Source organism: Balaenoptera ricei, chromosome 4 (assembly GCF_028023285.1).
Source record: "Balaenoptera ricei isolate mBalRic1 chromosome 4, mBalRic1.hap2, whole genome shotgun sequence".
NCBI lineage: Eukaryota > Metazoa > Chordata > Mammalia > Artiodactyla > Balaenopteridae > Balaenoptera > Balaenoptera ricei.
Window position 1 is genome coordinate 136,049,859 of NC_082642.1, and position 21,980 is coordinate 136,071,838.

A 21,980-nucleotide genomic window follows, 5' to 3' on the forward strand; every position below is an offset into this window, starting at 1 on the left:
TTTAAATAAGAGAATATGATAAAAATAATGATTAAGAACAAAGGAAATAATATCTGTGAAAGAATAACTGTTCACAATAAAATCAAAATTTATTATTTTAAAGTTACTTTGTATTGTAAAGATTAGTTTTTGTTTTTTTCCCCCAGCATTTCGGTGGCTTAGGTAAAGAATCAAGGCTTTTAGAAACGACTGTTTTCAAAACTCTCAATTTCCATGCTTCTTAAAGTGGAATGGGAAAACTGCCTGATTTTCATCTTAGCTTTAGGAAACACTCTAATGTAGAAAACTTTGTATCCATTCTGTGAACCTTGGGACCCGGGAGCACACCCCTGGGCGATTAGGCAGTGCACACTGGTATCCAAATGACGTCACACCAGCCAGGAACCATCTGTTGTTTTCTTGGCACATGAGTGGTCCTCCTGAATCCCCCTAAAGAGTAAATTGCAAAAGAAAATTGTAGATGTGTGATCAACTGATATAAATATATATATATTATATATTTTAAGCAAATGAGTTTAAAACTGAAGGTCAAAAATATGGTTTAATTGCCATTGCAAGTCATCTGTAAATATTCTCACCATCACTCTAGGTCAAGAATTAGAAACTTTCGCTGCTCAGTAAGGGCACAGAGAAACTATGGCAACTAAAACAAAATTTATATGTAATTTTTATGATTCACTCTTATAGCAAGCACTTCCTTGCTTTAAGTATGGCATTTTAATGGGTACCAAGAAATTTTCTAAGGCACAACTCTGAGAGCATCCCAACCAAAATATATGTTAAAAGCTAATCCTTTTATTAAAGGAGGTATGTCCTAAGTATTATGAGGGGCTTTGTGGAAAGACAATATTCTACATTATGTGCTTTAGGATAACTAATAACTCACACATAAAGTTGATTTTAGTTCTCCTGGGCAGCATTAATTTTTTGGCATTAGAAAAGCACAGTCAGATTTGAAAAAAAACAATATTTCAACTGAAATAGGCACATTTATGATATAATTTCTAGTGATAGGCACACATTTTCATCTATCCTAATTGATGAAATGCTTTTAATTTTCATAAATGTTAATTATAGCAATTCCTAGTTGAGTTAATTACATAGATTTTATTTCCACAGGATTATTCCTGTGTAATGCAAATGAATATAATGCAAATGTATAGTACTGTTATTTAATGACAGAGAATTGACAAATATTTTCCCACATTAATTGTGAAAGCATTTTAAATTAATCCTTTCTTTTTTATATTTATGAAGGAATTTAAAGCCTTGTGTACTTTGGTAAATCACTGGTACAATAGAATATTTCAGCTAAGCTTATGTTAAAAAGTATCCTGAGAGATATTTTGCCTGATTCTTTATCACCTTTGGGACTTATATTTAAGGGAAAAAAATGTGGTCTAGAAAATCACCCTTTCTCTCCTGAGGAGAGGAGAATAAATCTCCTTGGCAACCATGGGTTACTCCTTTTCTAGATGTAACAAATGTGTTCAAGCTGTTTGAAGGCGGGGATTGTGATTGTACTTCTGCATCCTAAGCCCTTAGTTCATAATATGGTTCAGAAATATTTACGGAACAGTGTCAATTGAAGGTAAGAATAAATACTGACTCAAAGTGATACGTGACTTAAAAGTTAGTAAAAATAAACCTCAAATGTTTGAGTATTTTAAAAAGGAGTCATTTGGTTTGCTTCATATTTTCAAAAATAATTTCATATTTTTTAAAAGACAGTAGAATCCAGACGTTGATTACTTGAACAAGGATTTTAAATTACCCAGCACATACTGGCTCAGTGGCTGTTATTCAAAGAATCCACCAGCAGGCCTGAGGCCAAACAGCTGAGTGGTCTGTCTGTTTGAGAGACCTACGTCTGGGTCTATCACTTCCCATCATCTAACTACACACACCATTTCAATTCTATTGTGTTACTTCTCTTCGCCTTCATTTTCTGATTTGTTCAATGAAGTTATTTCCTTGCATTATCTCAGAGATGTGTAAGTACTTCAAAAATATGAGTGAATGTCCAGACCATAAAGTATTAACCTAAAATTTGTTTCTACGGAGATGCTATATTTATAAAGAAAAACAAAAATCATTAACTTCTTTGACTGAACATCTGAGTATAAGGGTTGGAGACCATTTTTATTTAGGGTAGTGGTTCTTAAACCTTGGGTTGCATCAGAATCACCTGAGGGCTTGCTCACACAGACATTGCTGGGCCTCCACCTCTAGAGTTTCTGATTCAGCGACTCTGGCAGGGCCAAGAATTTGTGCCTGTAACAAGATTTCAGGTGATGCTGATCTCCTGGATTGGAGGCCACACTTTGAAAACCAGGAGTGTATAGAACAAGTCTCAGAATAGTCAGCAGAATGGGCTTGCTTTTTGTGTCATTCACTTAGTTTTATAAAGAGAGGATTTTCGACAGCCACTCATGGTGCCTTAAAATCCAAACAGCTGCCTAGGAAGCACAAGCCTTTGGGAAGCCAGAAGATATTCAAGAACATGTGAATGACTAATAAGGCAAATTCTTCACCACTATAGGGAAAAAATAATGCTTTGAAGAACTTATTCAAGTGATATGTCAATAGTAACATATGCATAATTTAAAATGATGTATCCTTATGTAATCAGTCCTCCTTTTTAACACAATATTAAAGATGAACAAAGAAAATCATGTAACTCTCTAGACTATCGATTACTCAATCATGATAACATTATATTACACAAAGTATTGCCTTGTGTGGGAGCTTTCTTACTTGCTAATGAATAACATACTTAGACTCTCTAGAAATTGGAGCCAAATATGAGATTTCAGAGATCTGGCATGAGTTGCTGGCTTAATGTAACCCAAGCATCGCTAACATCAGCAGTCATATTTTCTACCTAGTGCATGAGGTGTCTGCCACACAACCCCCATTAACTCTAATTGAAGTTGTACAGCTGATTTCCCTTCTGAGCAATAATTCTATAAATCTCCCTCTAAGTGGCAATATATCTTACCTTTAGTACACTTTTCATTTTAAAAGGAAAGTATAAGAGAAAAATTGTAAACAATAATGCTATCCTATTCGTCTTGAATATGCAAGTGTCATCAAAGCAGAATAAATGTAAAACTAAGCTGAACATTTAAGATGACATGAGACATTGGCTTCACTAGAGAACACATATTCGGATCCACCTGTTTAACTGTCTGTTAAAGTCTTGTATTCAGTCCAATTATTATGACATATGTATTAGTATGTGTTCATATAGATAACAAGTTGTTTACACTTTAACAAAGTGAAGCCATTTCCTCACAGTATAGATTGCTACATCTGCATTTGTAGATTATTCATTTGCTCAGTACTGCTATCAGTTTTAATCTAATCCAGTAGATGTTAGTGCGTTAATATTTTATTAATTTTCAAATATAGAAAATATGCTCCAAAATTTATTTACAAAATCTCATAATAAAAATTGTTAATATTTTTGTGCGTGTACTTAATGCCTTACACGTGTTACCTCTTTTAAACCTCTCAATAATACCTAAGTGACTTGCGCAAACTCACTGGTAAGTGTTAAAGCAAGGGTCAAAAAAGTAGTTTGAGCACAGAATCCATGCCTTCATGGCTAGTCCATACTGCACCTAAAAATTAATTATAAATCTAAAATCTAGCAGAATTTACTTTTTATTTGTTGAATGTATATAGATTTCATGGAGCTGATAGATGGCTACATTATTTCTAGGTGGAAATAGAGACACAGATGTAGAGAACAAACGTATGGACACCAAGGGGGGAAAGTGGCAGGGGTGGTGGTGGTGTGATGAATTGGGAGAGTGGGATTGACATATACACACTAATATGTATAAAATAGATAACTAATAAGAACCTGCTGTATAAAAAAATAAATAAAATTCAAAAATTCAAAAAAAAAAAGCAAAAGCAAAAAAAAAAAAGTTTTTATCTTCTATGAGGGTTAGTGTGTGGGTAAGAGTTTTCTTTGAAAGTCACACAAGTCAAAAGAATGAGCAAAAAATCACACCTCTCTAAAAAGTTCCAGTTGAAAACCTCTTTAGGACACTGGATGCCAACTTATTAGTGTTTCTATTTACTTATTTTAATGTTATTCTCAAAGTATTTGTATTTTTAAATAAATCATTTTTTATTCTGTTAAAAAAAAAAAAAAAAGCTAGTGATACTTCAAACATATTGCAGGCTCTCCAGGTTGGTTTTCATCCAGAAATTATTCTGGGTCACTGGACACCTGGGCTAGACTCTAAATCAGGGTTGAGAATTAGAGGAGTTCAGGCCAATTTGGCCCACAGACCTGTTTTTGTTTGATTTGTTTGAATAGGGTTTTAAAGAATTTGAAATTTGAAAATAAATGATTCTAGCTAAGGTACATACTCTCCAGCTCACCCCCAGGCCCACTACTGCATATTTTTCCTGGCAGTCAGACACATCCACATGTTATGCCTAGTCTCTAAAGACATCTGATTTGTAACGTTTGTTGATAAAAATTAGTTCTGTTTCTAATGCTCAGGTCCACCCAGGGGTACTATGCAAATAAGCCACAAATAAAAGTGAAAAGTCACAGTTTTGTAAATGAAGAAATGAAATTAAGACCCTGATGATTTCTGCACTCCCTAATCATTGTTGAGTGATGAACTCATCATGTAGCAATGCTTTCTGGAAATATTGGGTGAGCGGTTTTACATATTTACCTGACAAGAATCTACACCTCCTTCTTCGTAGCCTGCACACACCATATTTTCTGTAATGTTATACTCTGGCATCTCTTGTTGGCATTTCTCATTCGATAGAAGGGGAACATCAGCTTCTTGCAGTACGTCTGCGGGAGGACCTGTGCAAAATGGATAATGCAGCCAGCCACTCAGAAGTGATCAACATGCATCATTGAAGGAGCCGCCATCAGTCTTTTTTATTTCAACAGTTCACTCTCATTACCGAGTACTGTGTGTATACGTAATGGAACTAAATGCCAAAAGCACATAATAAAGCCCATCTGCAGATTTTGCCAAGTGGGTAACAGTAAAGCACTTCTTTAGTTCCCAAGGGCTAGCAGGGATGGTGGATTGGACTAGACGGTCTTTAGGTATTTTCAGTAATTTCAAATGGTTACAACATTGCTTCTGGGGGAAAAAAGCCCGCCAACACAAAAAGTTTCATTCATGGAAATCAGCAAAGTCTCAGAAATCCAGCAGTGCTTTTCATTTGGCACCTGAAGAGGTGCTCCCTTATAATGGCATTCAGCTCCTTCGTGGGGCTGAATGAGCAAACAGGTGCGTACTGAACAGGAGACGAAGCTCAGAGGAACTGTGCCCCTGGTCTCAGGGCAATCAGCTTGTCATCCACGTGCAGGGGAAGAGAAAGGAGGCATTTAGTAGCAGAGTATACTTCCATGTTTTTCACAAAATGACTCATCTACTGGAAGCATGAATCTCTGTTTACCGAAATACTAATCCCAAGAGGGATGTGAAAAAAGCAGGTGTCTAGGGCGCCCAGAAAAGGTACATGATAAGCACTTTCTAATAATTAGCAATTCTATTTGCTTTCTCAAGAAAGGCAGAAAGTTGTAAATAACCTAGTACATCTGACAGCCAGTGTTGTTGCAAAAATGTATGTGCCCTCATTTCTAGCTAAGTTTCATCACCACACTAAAAAGACAAGAAACAAACGCGCACGTGCACATAGGTGCAAAGCAATGTATGTGTAATCAGCGGTGTGTTGGTAAATGTTTAATAACTGATTTTTCAAGAAATAAAAACAAAGCCCCACTGTGTATTGTCTGCCAATTTGCCTGTTGTAAACACTCCAAACGTGGTCAATTTCAAAGTACCAGTATGACAGCGAGCATGAAGTTGGGAGCTGATACCAACTGGTGCCAGTGACTTCAGAGGCTGGATGACTTTTAAAGTTTGACAATGAACTTTAATTTTAAAAAGTGATTTAGAGAGGTTAAGATGGGGGAGAACTTTCGGCATCTCACTGTCATTTGTTCTATGAAGACTGAGGATGGGCTGGTAGAATTAGTTTTATAATAAAAATCAAAGAAAATGTTGCTGCTTGTCAAGGAAGAAAAAATTGTTTGGATATATGATAAAACTTCTTGGTAGAAAAAAATTTGAGCAGTGTTCTTCCATTTGATATTTGTCAACATGAGTTACCATGAGGATAATTGAAAATATACATATTCATACCAAAAAACCCACATAAAAATGTCAGTAAAGTTATTTAAATTTACTAGTTGCCTTAATTTAATCAAATAATACTTCTTTCTCTCTTAGTAAGCAACATGTTCATGATCTTAAAAAATTAATTAGTGTAGTATACTCAAAGGGGAAAAACTGGGGTTTTCGAAGTAGTTGGAAACCCTAAGAAAAAGTTCATAAAATTTGTTAAAATTGCCACACCCAGGAAGTATTTAAAAGTGATCTGTTTATTCCTAAATGAAATTGATCTCAGATGCAGATTGTTTTCTTGGCTCCATACCACTCCTAGAGACTTTTCCTAAGTCAATTAAATGCATATCTTTAGTAACAATAAGCAAATGTGAGCAAGTTTACTCAACTCTTAAAAAAATAATAATTTCCTATGGAATAAAGAGTCTTAAATTTTGTTAGTAGATAATTTGCTTTTGAAGAGTACATTGTGGTCATAAATGTCTTTTAGCTTGAAGTCTGATAGAGAAAATATCTATCTAAAAATCATTTTTACTCTTTAGATTTCAAATTTAATAAGTCATGACATTTTTCAAGTGGAGGAAATACAATAATATACAGACTTTGACTTCAATATACTTTACGGGCAGCAGAAACGAAGCATTTCAACAACATAACGTAATTGCAGTGGAGAACCTTTGTCAGAATCATCAGGCAAGGGTTTGACTTAGATCTTATGCTCTCTTTTACAAGAAGTAAGGATATTTTAGCTGTGAATCCTTTGCTTCTGGGACATGCACCTCTCCGTAAGATTTTGTGCCTTTTCATCTTAAATGCAATTAGGATTTTTAAATATCATGGATATGACCTGTTGTAACTCTAGAGACCAGGTTTTTCCACCCAACAATAGTGCTTGTTCCTTTTTGCTTAACTATTAGTGAGTGGTCAAACTCTAGCCTAGATGGAGTAACTCCTATTAGGAATTTTGAAACCAATGAACCTTGCAGTTACGTTTAGAGGGTTTGAAGTACTAGAATGCTTTTTTTTAAAAAAAAAAAGTTTGGTTATTTCTTTTCCATTGTAAGACATGCTTTATTTGCCATGAAGAAAGAAAGTAAATTTCCCTATTTAACTGTGGCATTTTTTAATTTTACATAGTTTAATGTGAAAAAATGTACATCTTAGAGCTGATGAAATATTGCAAGGACATTGAAAAAAAATTTATCGAGGTATCATTGACATACAACATTACATTATTTTCAGGTGTACAACATAATTCGATATTCTTTGGAAAGCATGCTACGAAATAATGCTGGTGAGTCAATGGTTTATTAATTTATAGTCTTCAATGTAAGATTCATGCCATATCTGAGTCTTCTTGTCAGTAGGCAGAACTAGCATGTTGAAACTGATTCCCTTCTCATATTAGGGAATGTGAGTGTGAAACATTTATATGATAAATACAAATAGTTTTATTGATTTGGAAAATGTAACAGTTAATAATTTGGCTTTTGATGAGACTTTATCCATATGCTTTATAAAAATACATTTTTGTAGCCTTTGGTTATATTCATTTCAATAGGTATATATTTTCATCAGAGAGTTTATAATACTAAAATTAGATATTGAGTTTAGGGAATGCTTGAATTTCCCTCTAATAAGAATCATAGTTTTATAATATGCTCCATGCAATTTGGAAAAAAATTTAACTATACAAATATACAACATATGAATATAAGCCAGACGGTGCTTTTAAGAGATATTGCAGAAAATTGTTATAGTATAAGAGTTTTTTTAAATGTTGAAAATATTCACAGGATAGAGTAATAGCATGCTTTTTACTAGTAGGCGTTTTCTATTGAGTCTGATAATTTACCTTGATATACAAGTGTCCCCCAGCCAGCAATAGAACAAATTCTTCCAGGAGGAAAAACTTGATTTTCTTCGGGTAAACAAATAGGTTGTATATAATCTGGAAACATGAAAGAAAACAAAAACAAGAACAGACACACATTCATTTCCAAAAGTTTTAAAAAATCAATCATTTTCAACATTTCATCTAAAAAAACAACTTGTATTTTCATTTTATCCTGCCTGGACATTTTTTAGACATCAGTCTTAGGGGAAAGAAGCATTTCAGAGAAGCACTTCTTTGACAGTGGATTAGGTACCACTGGTGGCCTTTTAGGATCCTCTCCATTGTCTCTATGACTCTATTATTATGTACACAACATCCTAGTTCTGGAATTAGTCATTTACATTTGATTTTTAAATAATCACGGTACTTAATAGAATGTGGTTCCAGTTCTATGAAAATCTTGGTAAGGCTGTTTTTTTCAGGGTCAGTTAAGAGAAACTTGGGCAAATGTTCTGAGGTTTTTGTAAATTTTCCCCAATTATCTCCACATTCAAAAAGCTTTTAGGCGATTGTTTTATAGGGTACTTATGGAGGCATTAGCATTGGTGGCTGACTTTTTCAGCCTTTCTCCAACAGTTTGCAAGCCTCCTAACATTTATTCAACATCCATGACAAGTAAAACCCAAGGCAGACACAAAAGTAAATAAAAGGATAGGGCTAATACAACGAACTGCAGCAATCATCTGCCTTTGTTAAGTGCTCTCATGCATGCGGAGACAGAATGCCAGAGGAGCACAGAGATGCACTCTTTCCTGACTGGGCACTGGGAAACTCTTCAGAGAAAGGCTGGAGCTGAGCAGAGCCCTTCAGGATAAAGTTCACTCCCTCAGGTGATTTCTTGCACCTTATTTAGGTATTTGGAGGAAGTCCTCCATCTGCCATTTTATTAATATTATTGAATCTCCTTTATGAATGACCATTCTTACTCACTTCGCTCTTTGAACATATGCTTGTCTCTCACTTTGTCCTACTCTGGCCTTTGTGGTAGATGGACCTATCTTTCTTTCCCATGAGAAACAGCGTGCAATAGAGCATGGCCTATTATCTCTGGGCTGCTCCTTGGAGTTTACTGATATAGACGGCTCTGAGAGTTGTATTTTACTGTTCAATTTTCTAGAAAGTTGGATTTAAGCACCGTGATGAAGGTAATTTAATGTGTTTCTCTACATTCCCCAATTCCATTTAAATTATAGTGATTTCTATAACAAATTATCCAACTTTTATGGACTATTAATGCACTGGTACTGATATTTCAAATCTAATTTTGAATTAATTTGGGCAGATAAGATGACTAAAACCGATTTCTCTTACCTGTGTAATTCACTTTCGATTCAAGATGCATCATGGCGATGTCACTGTCCTTTCTCCGTTTATTGTAGTGTGGATTTATGACAATTTGGTCTATCAACCGAGTTTCTATTTGAGGAGAAGTCAGATTCGATGTCATATGCAGGCCTAGGACTGCTTTCCACTTAGATGGCTCTAAATTTCTCCTAAAGTTTATGAAAAAGAAGACTAAGAAACTCTCCATCCACCACAGTTACTTTCTAGAGATCTTCACAGTAGGTATTTCAGAATTATGTGTTCCCATCCTCAAATATTCTTGAATTTCTTTGAAGAATTCTTCTTTAAAAATATTTCTTTAATTTCAATTTTTTCTGATCGGATCATAGAGGAAGCCTTAATTTGTGCTAATCTGTATAACTTCTCTTAAATCATCTCTTAATCTCTGGTTCTAGATTGTGGTTCTCAACTTCCGTTTCCCATTAGAATCACCTGGAATGCTTTTAAATAACACTGTTACCTGCTCCCCCTTCTCCATCTCTGGTTTAATGAGTCTGGGATGGAGAGGGGCATTTTAACAATTCATTTTTCAGTTAAATCTCCATGTTGATGGTAATGCATAGCCAGGTTTGAGAAACACTGCTTTAGATCATATTCCAGTGTGGAGACTACATCTTTGTCCAGGGTTTCCCTCAGCAACCACAGTAGCTATGGTAACAATGGAAGGAGGTTCAGCAGCATCTCCTGTTTAGGGGGTCACTGAATTCACACAGAGTTCACATAAGCAATAAAACCTATTATGACGTTTATAAGCTAATACATGAGCTTGAGTAATTTCCACACATAATGAACTCGAATAATTTTTCATACACAGTGTTGACCATTGATAATGTACTGGTAAAAGATAACATTTGTGTTATAGGCAGATTAAATTGGAGAGTATATTAGAATCTGAAAGTGTACAGGGACTCCTAAATGTGCTATTGTCCTGCAACATCTTCACGCCAAGAAATTACCAGTGAACAGCTGGAATTAAGCCATCTGAGCCATATTCACAATGAAGCCAAAATTCAATAACTGCAATTAGAGCAGAGCTAGTGATTTAATTCTCAGTAGTTGCAAATGCCTAGTTTAACATGGTATTTCAAATGTTAAAATACAAGTCACCTACAAATATATAAATATATAAAGAGCCTGAAGTTATTTCAAGTCCATCTGTTTATCTTTTCATCTATCTATTCATTACATTGTTATATTTCCTAAAGGATTACGTTTGATCAAGTAGCAGTCTTCAGAAAAGCCGACGAATGCCCAAGCATCCAGTAAGCATCCGCTGATAACCGCACTGCCTTAAAATCTGAGGAAACTTACTAAGTGCTTTATAACAATAAAACAACTCCCATTTATGGAGAAGCTATTTTGTGCCAAGTGTAGTGCCAAACACTTTGCGTCATCTCATTTCACCTTTAACACTGTTCTATGGATTTTACAATTAGCACAAACTGCATGCTAACAGTTAAAAATGGTAGGGTAGAGAGGATCGGTGCCGACCAGCACTCACCAGCCGGAGACGCTTGTCTGCTCACCCGTTGGCACGGGTAGGGGCTGGGAGCTGAGGCTCGGGCTTTGGAGGTCAGACCCCAGGGAGAGGACTGGGGTTGGCTGCGTGAAGACAGCCTAAAGGGAGCTAGTGCACCACAGCTAGCCAGGAGGGAGCCTGGGAAAATGTCTGGACCTGCTGGAGAGGCAGGAGATGGTTGTTTCAGGGTGCACAAGGAGAGGGAATTTCTGTTCTGTGTGCCCACAGAAGGCAGAGCACCACCCAAGCGAGCTCCAGAGATGGGCGTGAGCTGCGGCTATCATCTTGGACCCCACAGACAGGCATAGACAGCTAACGCTGCTGCCGCTGCCACCAAGAATCCTGTGTGCAAGCACAGGTCACTACCCACACCACCCCGGGAGCCTGTGCAGCCCACCACTGCCAGCATCCCGTGATCCAGGGGCAACTTTCCCGGGACAACACATGGCGCGCCTCAGGCTGGTGCAATGTCAGGCTGGCCTCTGCCACCTCAGGCTTGCCCTGCATTCCAATTATGACTACTGTACCCCTCCCTCTCCCCGGCCTGAATGAGCAAGACCACCTATTCGGCTGCTGCTTTAACCCCTTCCTGTCTGGGCAGGGAACATAGGCCTGAGGGTGGCCTACATGCTGAGTTGGGGTCAAAACAAAAGCTGAACCCCAGAAACTGTGCGAGCAAAGAAGAGAAAGGGAAATTTCTCTGTGCAGCCTCAGGAGCAGCGGATTAAATCCCTGCAATCAACTTGATAAACCCTGTATCTGAGGAATACCTGAATAGACAACAAATGTTCCCAAAATTGAGGTGGTGGACTTTGGGAGTAACTGCAGACTTGGGGTTTGCTTTCTGCATCTGATTTGTTTTTGGTCTTATATTTACCTTAGTTTAGTTTTTAGTGCTTGTTATCATTGGTGGATTTGTTTATTGGTTTGGTTGCTCTCTTCCTTTATTTATTCTTTTTGTGAGTTTGTCTATGTTTCTTTGTGTGATTTTGTATGTTTAGGTTTGCTTTTACCATTTGTCCTACGGTACTGTCTGTTCGTATTTTTGTTTGTTTGTTTGTTTGTTTTTATCACTGCGTGTGTGTATGTTTCTTTGTGTGATTCTGTCTATTTAAGTTTGCTTTACCATTTGTCCTAGGGTTCTGTCTGTTTTTTTTGTTGTTGTTGTGTTTTATTTGTTTCTTTCTTTTTATGACTCTGTGTGTGTATGTTTCTTTGTGTGACTTCGTCTGTTTAGTTTTGCTTTTACCATTTGTTTTGCGGTTCTATCTGTTGTTAGTTTTTTTTGTTCTTCTTTTCCTTCTGAGCCATGCAGCTGGCAGGGTCTTGGTGCTCCGGCCTCCTGTCAGGCCTGAGCCTCTGAGGTGGGAGAACCGAGGCCAGGATATTGGACCACAAGAGACCTCCCAGCCCCACATAATATTAATCAGTGAGAGCTCTCCCAGAGATCTCCATCTCAGCACTAAGACCCAGCTCCACACAATGGCCAGCAAGCTCCAGTGCTGGACGCCCTATGCCAAACAACTAGTAAGAGAGGAACACAACCCCACCCATTAGCAGAGAGGCTGCCTAAAGTCATACTAAGTCCATAGACACCCCAAAACACACCACCGGACACGGCCCTGCCCACCAGAAGGACAAAATCCAGCCCCACCCCCCAGAACACAGGCACCAGTCCCTCCCCACCAGGAAGTCTACACAAGACACTGAACCAACCTCATCCACAGGGGGCAGACCCCAAAAATAACAGGAACTACAAACCTGCAGCCTGTGAAAAGGAGATCCCAAACACAGTAAACAAAATGAGAAGACAGAGATATATGCAGCAGTTGAAGGAGCAAGGTAAAAACCCTCCAGACGAAACAAGTGAAGAGGAAATAGACAGTCTACCTGAAAAAGAATTCAGACTAATGATAGGAAAGATGATCCAAATCTTGGAAATAGAATGGAAAAAATACAAGAAACGTTTAACAAGGACTTAGAAGAAATAAAGAGCAAACAAACAATGATGAACAACACAATAAATGAAATTAAAAATACTCTAGAAGGAATCAATAGCAGAATAACTGACGCAAAAGAACGGGTAAGTGACCTGGAAGATAGAATAGTGGAAATAACTGCCACAGAGCAGAATAAAGAAAAAAGAATGAAAAGAATTAAGGACAGTCTCAGAGACACACCAACTTTGAATTATAGGGGTCCCAGAAGGAGAAGAGAGAGAGAAAGGACCTGAGAAAATATTTGAAGAGATTATAGTTGAAAACTTCCCTAACATGGGAAATGAAATAGTCAATCAACTCTAGGGAGCACAGAAAGTCCCATACAGGATAAACCCAAGGAGAAACATGCCAAGACACATATTAATCAAACTATCAAAAATTAAATACAAAGAAAAAATATTAAAAGCAGCAAGGGAAAAGCAACAAATAACATGCACGGGAATCCACATAAGGTTACCAGCTGATCTTTCAGCAGAAACTCTGCAAGCCAGAAGGGAGTGGCAGGACATATTTAAAGTGATGAAAGAGAAAAACCTACAACTAAGATTACTCTACTCAGCAAGGATCTCATTCAGATTCGATGGAGAAATTAAAACGTTTATAGACAAGCAAAAGTTAAGAGAATTCAGCACCAAAAAACAGCTTTACAACAAATGCTAAAGGAACTTCTCTAGGCAGGAAAAACAAGAGAAGGAAACGACCCACAAAAACAAACCCAAAACAATTAAGAAAATTGTCATAGGAACATACATATAAATAATTAGCTTAAATGTGAATGGATTAAATGCTCCAAACAAAAGACACAGACTGGCTGAATGGATACAAAAACAAGACCCATATATATGCTGTCTACAAGAGACTCACTTCAGACCTAGGGACACATACAGGCTGAAAGTGAGGGGATGGAAAAAGATATTCCATGCAAATTGAAATCAAAAGAAAGCTGGAGTAGCAATACTCATATCAGGCAAAATAAACTTTAAAATAAAGACTATTACAAGAGACAAAGAAGGACACTACATAATGATCAAGGGATCAATCCAAGAAGATAATAACAATTGTAAATATTTATGCACCCAACATAGGAGCCCCTAAATACATAAGGCAAATGCTAACAGCCATAAAAGGGGAAATCAACAGTAACACAATAATCACAGGGGACTTTAACACCCCACTTTCACTAATGGACAGATCATCCAAAATGAAAATAAATAAGGAAACACAAGCTTTAAATGATACATTAGACCAGACGGACTTAATTGATATTTATAGGACATTCTATCCAAAAACATCAGAATACACTTTCTTCTCAAGTGCTCATGGAACATTTTCTAGGATAGATCATATCTTGGGTCACAAATCAAGCCTCAGTAAATTTAAGAAAACTGAAAATGTATCAAGTGTCTTCTCTGACTACAACACAATGAGACTAGATATCAACTACAGGAAAAAAACTGTAAAAAATACAAACACATGGAGGCTAAACAATATGCAACTAAATAACTAAGAGATCACTGAAGAAATAAAAGAGGAAATCAAAAAATACCTAGAAACAAATGACAGTGAAAACACAACTACCCCAAACCTATGGGATGCAGCAAAAGCAGTGCTAAGAGGGAAGTTTATAGCAATACAATCTTACCTCAAGAAACAAGAAAAATCTCAAATAAAAAACCTAACCTTACCCCTAAAGCAATTAGAGAAACAAAAAAAACCCCCAAAGTTAGCAGAAGGGAAGAAATCATAAAGATCAGATCAGAAATAAATGAAAAAGAAATGAAGGAAACAATAGCAAACATCCATAAAACCAAAAGCTGGTTCTTTGAGAAGATAAACAAAATTGATAAACCATTAGCCAGACTCATCAAGAAAAAAAGGGAGAAGACGCAAATCAACAGAATTAGAAATGAAAAAAGAGAAGTAACAACTGACACTGCAGAAATCCAAAGGATCATGAGATTACTACAAGCAACTATATGTCAATAAAATGGACAACCTGAATGAAATGGACAAATTCTTAAGTACAACCTTCCAAGACTGAACCAGGAAGAAATAGAAAATTAAGTAGACCATTCACAAGCACTGGGATTGAAACTGTGATTAAAAATCTTCCAACAAACAAAAGCCCAGGATCTGATGGCTTCACAGGCTAATTCTAACAAACATTTAGAGAAGAGCTAACACCTATCCTTCTCAAACTCTTCCAAAATATAGCAGAGGGAGGAACACTTCCAAACTCATTCTACGAGGCCACCAACACCCTGACACCAAAACCAGACAAAGATGTCACAAAAAAAGAAAACTACAGACTAATATCACCAATGAACATAGATGCAAAAATCCTCAACAAAATACTAGCAAACAGAATCCAACAGCACATTAAAAGGATCATACACCATGATCAAGTGGAGTTTATCCCAGGTATGCAAGGATTCTTCAATATATGCAAAGCCATATATGACAAACCCACAGCCAACATCGTTCTCAGTTGTGAAAAACTGAAACCATTTCCACTAAGATCAGGAACAAGACAAGGTTGCCCACTCTCACCACTATTATTCAACATAGTTTTGGAAGTTTTAGCCATGGCAATCATAGAAGAAAAAGAAATAAAAGGAATCCAAATTGGAAAAGAAGAAGTAAAGCTGTCATTGTTTGCAGATGACATGATACTATACATAGAGAATCCTAAAGATGCTACCAGAAAACTACTAGAGCTAATCAATGAACTTGGTAAAGTAGCAGGATACAAAACTAATGCACAGAAATCTCTTGCATTCCTATACACTAACGATGAACAATCTGAATGAGAAATTAAGGAAGCACTCACATTTACCATTGTAACAAAAAGAATAAAATACCTAGGAATAAACCTACCTAAGGAGACAAAAGACCTGTATGCAGAAAACTATAAGACACTGATGAAAGAAATTAAAGACAATACAAACAGATGGAGAAATATACCATGTTCTTGGATTGGAAGAATCAACATTGTGAAAATGACTATCCTACCCAAAGCAATCTACAGATTCAATGCAATCCCTATCAAACTACCAATGGCATTTTTCACAGAACTAGAACAAAAAATTTCACAATTTGAAAGGAAACACAAAAGACCCCGAATAGCCAAAGCAATCTTGAGAAAGAAAAAAGGAGCTGGAGGAATCAGGCTCTCTGGCTTCAGAATATACTACAAAGCTACAGTAATCAAAACAGTATGATACTGGCACAAAGACAGAAATATAGATCAATGGAACAGGATAGAAAGCCCAGAGATAAACCCACGCACATATGGTCACCTTATCTTTGATAAAGGAGGCAAGAATATACAATGGAGAAAAGACAGTCTCTTCAATAAGTGGTGCTGGGAAAACTGGACAGCTACACGTAAAAGAATGAAATTGAACACTTTCTAACACCGTACACAAAAATAAACTGAAAATGGATTAAAGAGCTAAATGTAAGTCCAGACACTATAAAACTCTTAGAGAAAAACATGGGCAGAACACTCTATGACATAAATCACAGCAAGATCCTTTTTGACCTACCCCCTAGAGAAACAGAGACAAAAACAAAAGTAAACAAATGGGACCTAATGAAACCTAAAAGTTTTTTCACAGCAAAGGAAACCATAAATAAGATGAAAAAACAACCCTCATAATGGGAGAAAATATTTGCAAATGAAACAACTGACAAAGGATTAATCTCCAAAATTTACAAGCAGCTCATGCAGCTCAATATCAAAAAAACAAACAACCCAATCCAAAAATGGGCAGAAGACCTAAATAGACATTTCTCCAAAGAAGACATACAGATTGCTAACAAACATATGAAAGGATGCTCAACATCACTAATCATTACAGAAATGCATATCAAAACCACAATGAGGTATCACATCACAACGGTCAGAATGGCCATCATCAAAAAATCTAGAAACAATAAATGCTGGAGAGGGTGTGGAGAAAAGGGAACCCTCTTGCATTGTTGGTGGGAATGTAAATTGATACAGCCACTATGGAGAACAGTATGGAGGTTCCTTCAAAAACTAAAAATAGAACTACCATATGACCCAGCAATCCCACTACTAGGCATAAACCCTGAGAAAACCATAATTCAAAAAGAGACATGTACCACAGTGTTCATTGCAGCACTATTTACAATAGCCAGGACATGGAAGCAACCTAAATGTCTACTGACAGATGAATGGATAAAGATGTGGCACATAAGTACAATGGAATACTACTCAGTCATAAAAAGAAACGACATTGAGTTATTTGTAGTGAGGTGGATCGACCTAGATTCTGTCATACAGAGTGAAGTAAGTCAGAAAGAGAAAAACAAATACTGTATGTTAACACATATATATGGAATCTAAGAAAAAAAAAAAAAAGGGTTCTGAAGAACCTAGAGGCAGGACGGAAATAAAGACACAGACGTAGAGAATGGACTTGAAGACACTGGGAGGGGGAAGGTAAGCTGGGATGAAGTGAGAGAGTGGCATGGACATATATACACTACCAAATGTAAAACTGATAGCTAGTGGGAAGCAGCTGCATAGCACAGGGAGATCAGCTCGGTGCTTTGTGACCATGTAGAGGTGTGGGATAGAGAGGGTGGGAGGGAGGTACAAGAGGGAGGGATATGGGGATATATGTATACATATAGCTGATTCACTTTGTTATACAGCAGAAACTAACAGAACATTGTAAAGCAATTATACTCCAGTAAAGATGTTTAAAAAAAAATAGAAGGAAAAGAAAAAACTATATAAAAGCTTTTCCCCATCGATTATATTTATAAGGTTTCCTAAAATATAGTTTGTTTAGGAAAGCGAGAATAAACTTAATTCTTTCCCTTAATTTCCAACTTTCAAAGTAGAAAATTGGAGCACCAGCACTCCCAGTGGTGACAAATGAGTTGTGTGTATTTTATGGAGGGACAGAGAAAGCCTCTCTGTGTTTGAGCACGACTGATATTTGGTTAAGGTTATTCCATCATTTGTAGACATTTTCTTTAAATGCTCAGAGTGGCGTGTTTGGGGCCTGTAGGCTCTCTTTGGCCTGGGTCTGGGAGCTTCTGCCATACTCCACCAGTCTAGGAAAGCTTCCTCCCCTTCCAGCTGACAGAGCCCTGGGCCTTTGAATGGGGAATTGGAGATGGAAATCTGGCACTGGGGTGCTCACTGTTCCTGGGATGTCTTTGTATGTAAGCTTTATAGTCTATACTGGTACGAAATACACATTCAAAATAAAATAAAGTCATGATTCCAAAATAAATAAATAAATAAATAAATAAAATAAAATGGTAGGGCAGAGACTTTATGTGGGAGTGTCTGATTTTAGAAGCTTCCCTTGCACCAGGATACTGGGGAGCCTCACGTAGCTGTGGGCAGGTTCTGTGGGAGGGGCTGAGAATATGAGGGGCAGGTTGGGAGGCAGGAGAGGGAGACATTCCCGCTGCCGTTGGTTACCTGGGCTCAGGTAGGGGAGGATGTCTCAGCTCCTAGTGATTGGTGGCAGCTCCTTAACTCTCCAGGTGCTGGGCCAGGAGGGCATTATGTGCTGCAGAGGCCCTGTTTGATTATCAAAGGTCTTCTCACTTTCCCTTTTCCAGGTCAGAGGAATCAGTACTTTGGCCAAGTTGGACATAATGATAATTTCAGATGCTCTGGCAGCACCCACTTCCACTGTCCCTTGGGACTCCCCTGCCCACTTTGACCTGTTCAGGGAGAAGGGGTAGGGTGAAATCTCCTTCCCGGTGTCCTGTCTCTGAGCTTCTTTCTCTACCACATCTTTAAGTATGTTTCCTAATGCTCAGCTGGTCATGATTGTCACTTGATTAGCATACCTGTTAGGTAACAGTTACTCTTTTTAAAGCATTGTATGTTTTTTACTCAGCATTTTATTTATATATTTACTTCATATTTACAAAACATTAGTTTAAAATTGCCACACCATTTCTCCTACTTTGCATTTAATTATATTTATTTATACATATTATATTTTGATATTTTATATAACCAATGCATTATATTAGTATGTATATATTAAATTACAAATAATACTAACTATATTAATGGTATAGCATTTAAATAATAACTATGAAAATGTGCTCAAAGGGAGTATGAATCCATTATATAGATTCTATTTTGAAGTTAATAGAGTACATTTATTTTAAGAAATGCTAGGATTGTCTCCTTAAATCCTTTCTACATATTTTATTTTCAGAATAAATTACATAAAAGTTCAGACTAGTATATGCAGTTTATTTGCTATAGATTTAAATCAATGATAAAATAATGCAGTTCAGATATAATAATGCAGTTCAGTAGCTAAACTCCCAGATTATCTCTTGTGTAAGTATTGTACTCCATGTGAGAACTATAAAAATAATACTGATATGAGAAAGTTTGTAGGTAATGCAAAGTTTAGTAATCACCATTTTCTCTCATTATTTTGGTGTTTTGAGTAGAAAATCAATACATGAACCACAAACTATGAAGATCAAACATGCATGTTTCAAGCTACTTGTCTAATGTGATTTACAGCAATGGTGTTCTGACACCTTCTTAATGATTTCTGAAATTATTATTGTGCTATATGGAAAATAGCCTCTTTCCCATGTTTTTATTTTTCCTGCATCTGTAAGCAGCACTATGGAAAGGAAATATCTCTCCAACATGTGTCATTTGCACTTCTCTCCCAAGTCCTGCTCCACGTACCTTTCTGTGTCTATGTAATTCACTTTCCCACCACGAGCCCCACATTAGCACGAGCACCACTAGAATGACTACATCCTTCTCTCTGAGGACAAAGACTTGAGAGTACAGAAGTCATAGCCAATGGTACTTAAATTTTATGAATCAATTGAGAAATTTGCTAAAAATTCAGATTCCTAGTTTCTAGCTCTGGAGATTCTAATTTGGAAGGTTGGCGTGGGACCCAAGAATCCATACTTTGTAATCATTGTTGGAATACTGAGCAATATAAAATCCTTCTAGCTTTTCCATTCACCCAAAGCCAAGAAATGGGGTTAGAAAGCCTTCCAAGAAATCATTGCAGATGAAGAAAAGGGACTTAATTATATTTCAAAATATTCTTGTTTCAAAGCATCTACATTCCAAAAAAGCAAGGAGAAGCTATAAGACAGAAGACAGGTGGGGATAGGAACAGGACATAATCCCTTTGGATAGGCAGACCCCAATTCCGCTGAGGCTAAAGATGGCAGAAATAGCTTACCTTTAGGTAGAAAAAATTGGCTGAATTTCTGCTACATTTCACCTTCGCCTGCTCTGTCCAGAGTGTTTTTCTCAGTAGCAAGGGAAAGAAAGGTACAGTTTGATAGGAAACAGAAAGACATGTTCCTGACTTCTGTAAGCTCAAAGCCTAGCATACTCCTTGGCACACAGTAGATGCTCCACAGATGTTGCACTGGATGGGATGAACTAGCGCTGCTCCGCTCTATGTTGCTCTGTGCTGGGTTGTAAATAACTTCACTACTCTGAGCATAAGACTGTCCATTTGTACATGGAATTTTCATTGTGGTGGGAAGTAAATGTGGTAAGATAATTATGATAGAGCAACATAATATGCTAAAAAAGATCAATGGGACCCCATACTATAAATTGAAATTTTTTTATGTTCTACCATTACTAATGGTAGCATAAAGCAACCTCAACAAGTTTGCTTACCGCCAATCCCAATGTTTACCCACAGCACAGAGCTTTTGGTCTCTATTAATCATTCTCCAATGAATGGGAAAGGATTCCTGAGAGAATAGCCACCTCCTTTTTTTAAAGGCAAGTAAAAATTAGAATGCCCCTGAAATGTGGTGGTATTGTCAGAGAGCAAGAAAATTTTCAAGAATATCAGAGGTAATTTTTACAGAATAAAGGAGCCACATTAAATGGGATAACACTAGCTAGCTTTAACAATTTGGGCATCATATAATAATCATAATAATTATCCTAGTTAATAAAATACACTGTTAATGAAGGCCCATGAGTCCATAAAGAAACTCAAAAGAAAAACAGCAAAGTGTGTAAAAGGCAGTTGTATTGTGAAAGGACGGTGGGCAGGGAGGATGTGTTCAATTATTAGTCTTTATTATGAGTCGGGACAAGATTGTCATACATGTGAGTATTTTTATTTCATTAAGTAGAAGCATGTTTTTAAAATAAAGGTATGGGGCTTCCCTGGTGACGCAGTGGTTAAGAATCCGCCTGCCAATGCAGGGGACACGGGTTCGAGCCCTGGTGCGGGAAGATCCCACATGCCGCGGAGCAACTAAGCCCGTGTGCCACAACTACAGAGCCTGTGCTCTAGAGCCTGCGAGCCACAACTACTGAGCCTGCGTGCCGCAACTACTGAAGCCTGCGTGCCTAGAGCCCGTGCTCCGCAACAAGAGAAGCCACAGCAATGAGAAGCCCACACACCGCAATGAAGAGTAGCCCCTGCTTGCTGCAACTAAAGAAAGCCCGCGTGCAGCAATGAAAACCCAATGCAGCCAAAAATATAAAATAAATAAAATAATTAAAAAAATAAATACAATGTTAAAATAAAATAAAATAAAATAAAATAAAGGTATACATTTATTTGTTTAAGTGTAAAAAAAGAGAAGTAAGTACAGGGAACCAGGAGTAAGCCAAATAATCCTCATCATTATTTGACCTGGTGGATTATTTCTAGAAATTTAAGGAATCACCTCTGAGCTCCTTTCTTCACTTGACTCCCAGGACTATCCACGCACTTGTGATTGTCCTTTCATTTCACTCTTTGCTTTTCCTCAGTTTTTCTTTCCCAGCTCTTTTCTTCTCAAAAATCAAAATATTGAGAATACTCTAGAATTCTGCCTTCCGCCTTCTTCTCTTCTTCATTAACAGTAATTCCATAGATGATCTCATCCAATGCCATGACTTTAAATACCAGAAATATGCTGAAAACTTCCAAATTTGTGTTTTAATTCTTGACTTCTCCTCTAAACTTTAGATTCACGTACCTATGTGCCAATTGGCCAAGTAAATACCACTTGGACTC

General features: G+C 37.1%; 1 protein-coding gene across 1 annotated transcript in view; it reads right to left on the reverse strand.

The window, feature by feature from the left end:
- Positions 1-273: 273 nt before the first annotated feature.
- TMPRSS15 (transmembrane serine protease 15) overlaps positions 274-21,980 on the reverse strand; it is a 136,134-nt gene continuing 114,427 nt past the window's right edge. The window contains exons 22-25 of the mRNA XM_059922230.1: positions 9,394-9,575; positions 8,041-8,136; positions 4,707-4,846; positions 274-429 (exon numbers count right to left, since the gene is read on the reverse strand). Coding sequence (XP_059778213.1) covers positions 274-429; positions 4,707-4,846; positions 8,041-8,136; positions 9,394-9,575 — 574 coding nt within the window. The remainder of the gene's footprint in view (positions 430-4,706; positions 4,847-8,040; positions 8,137-9,393; positions 9,576-21,980) is intronic.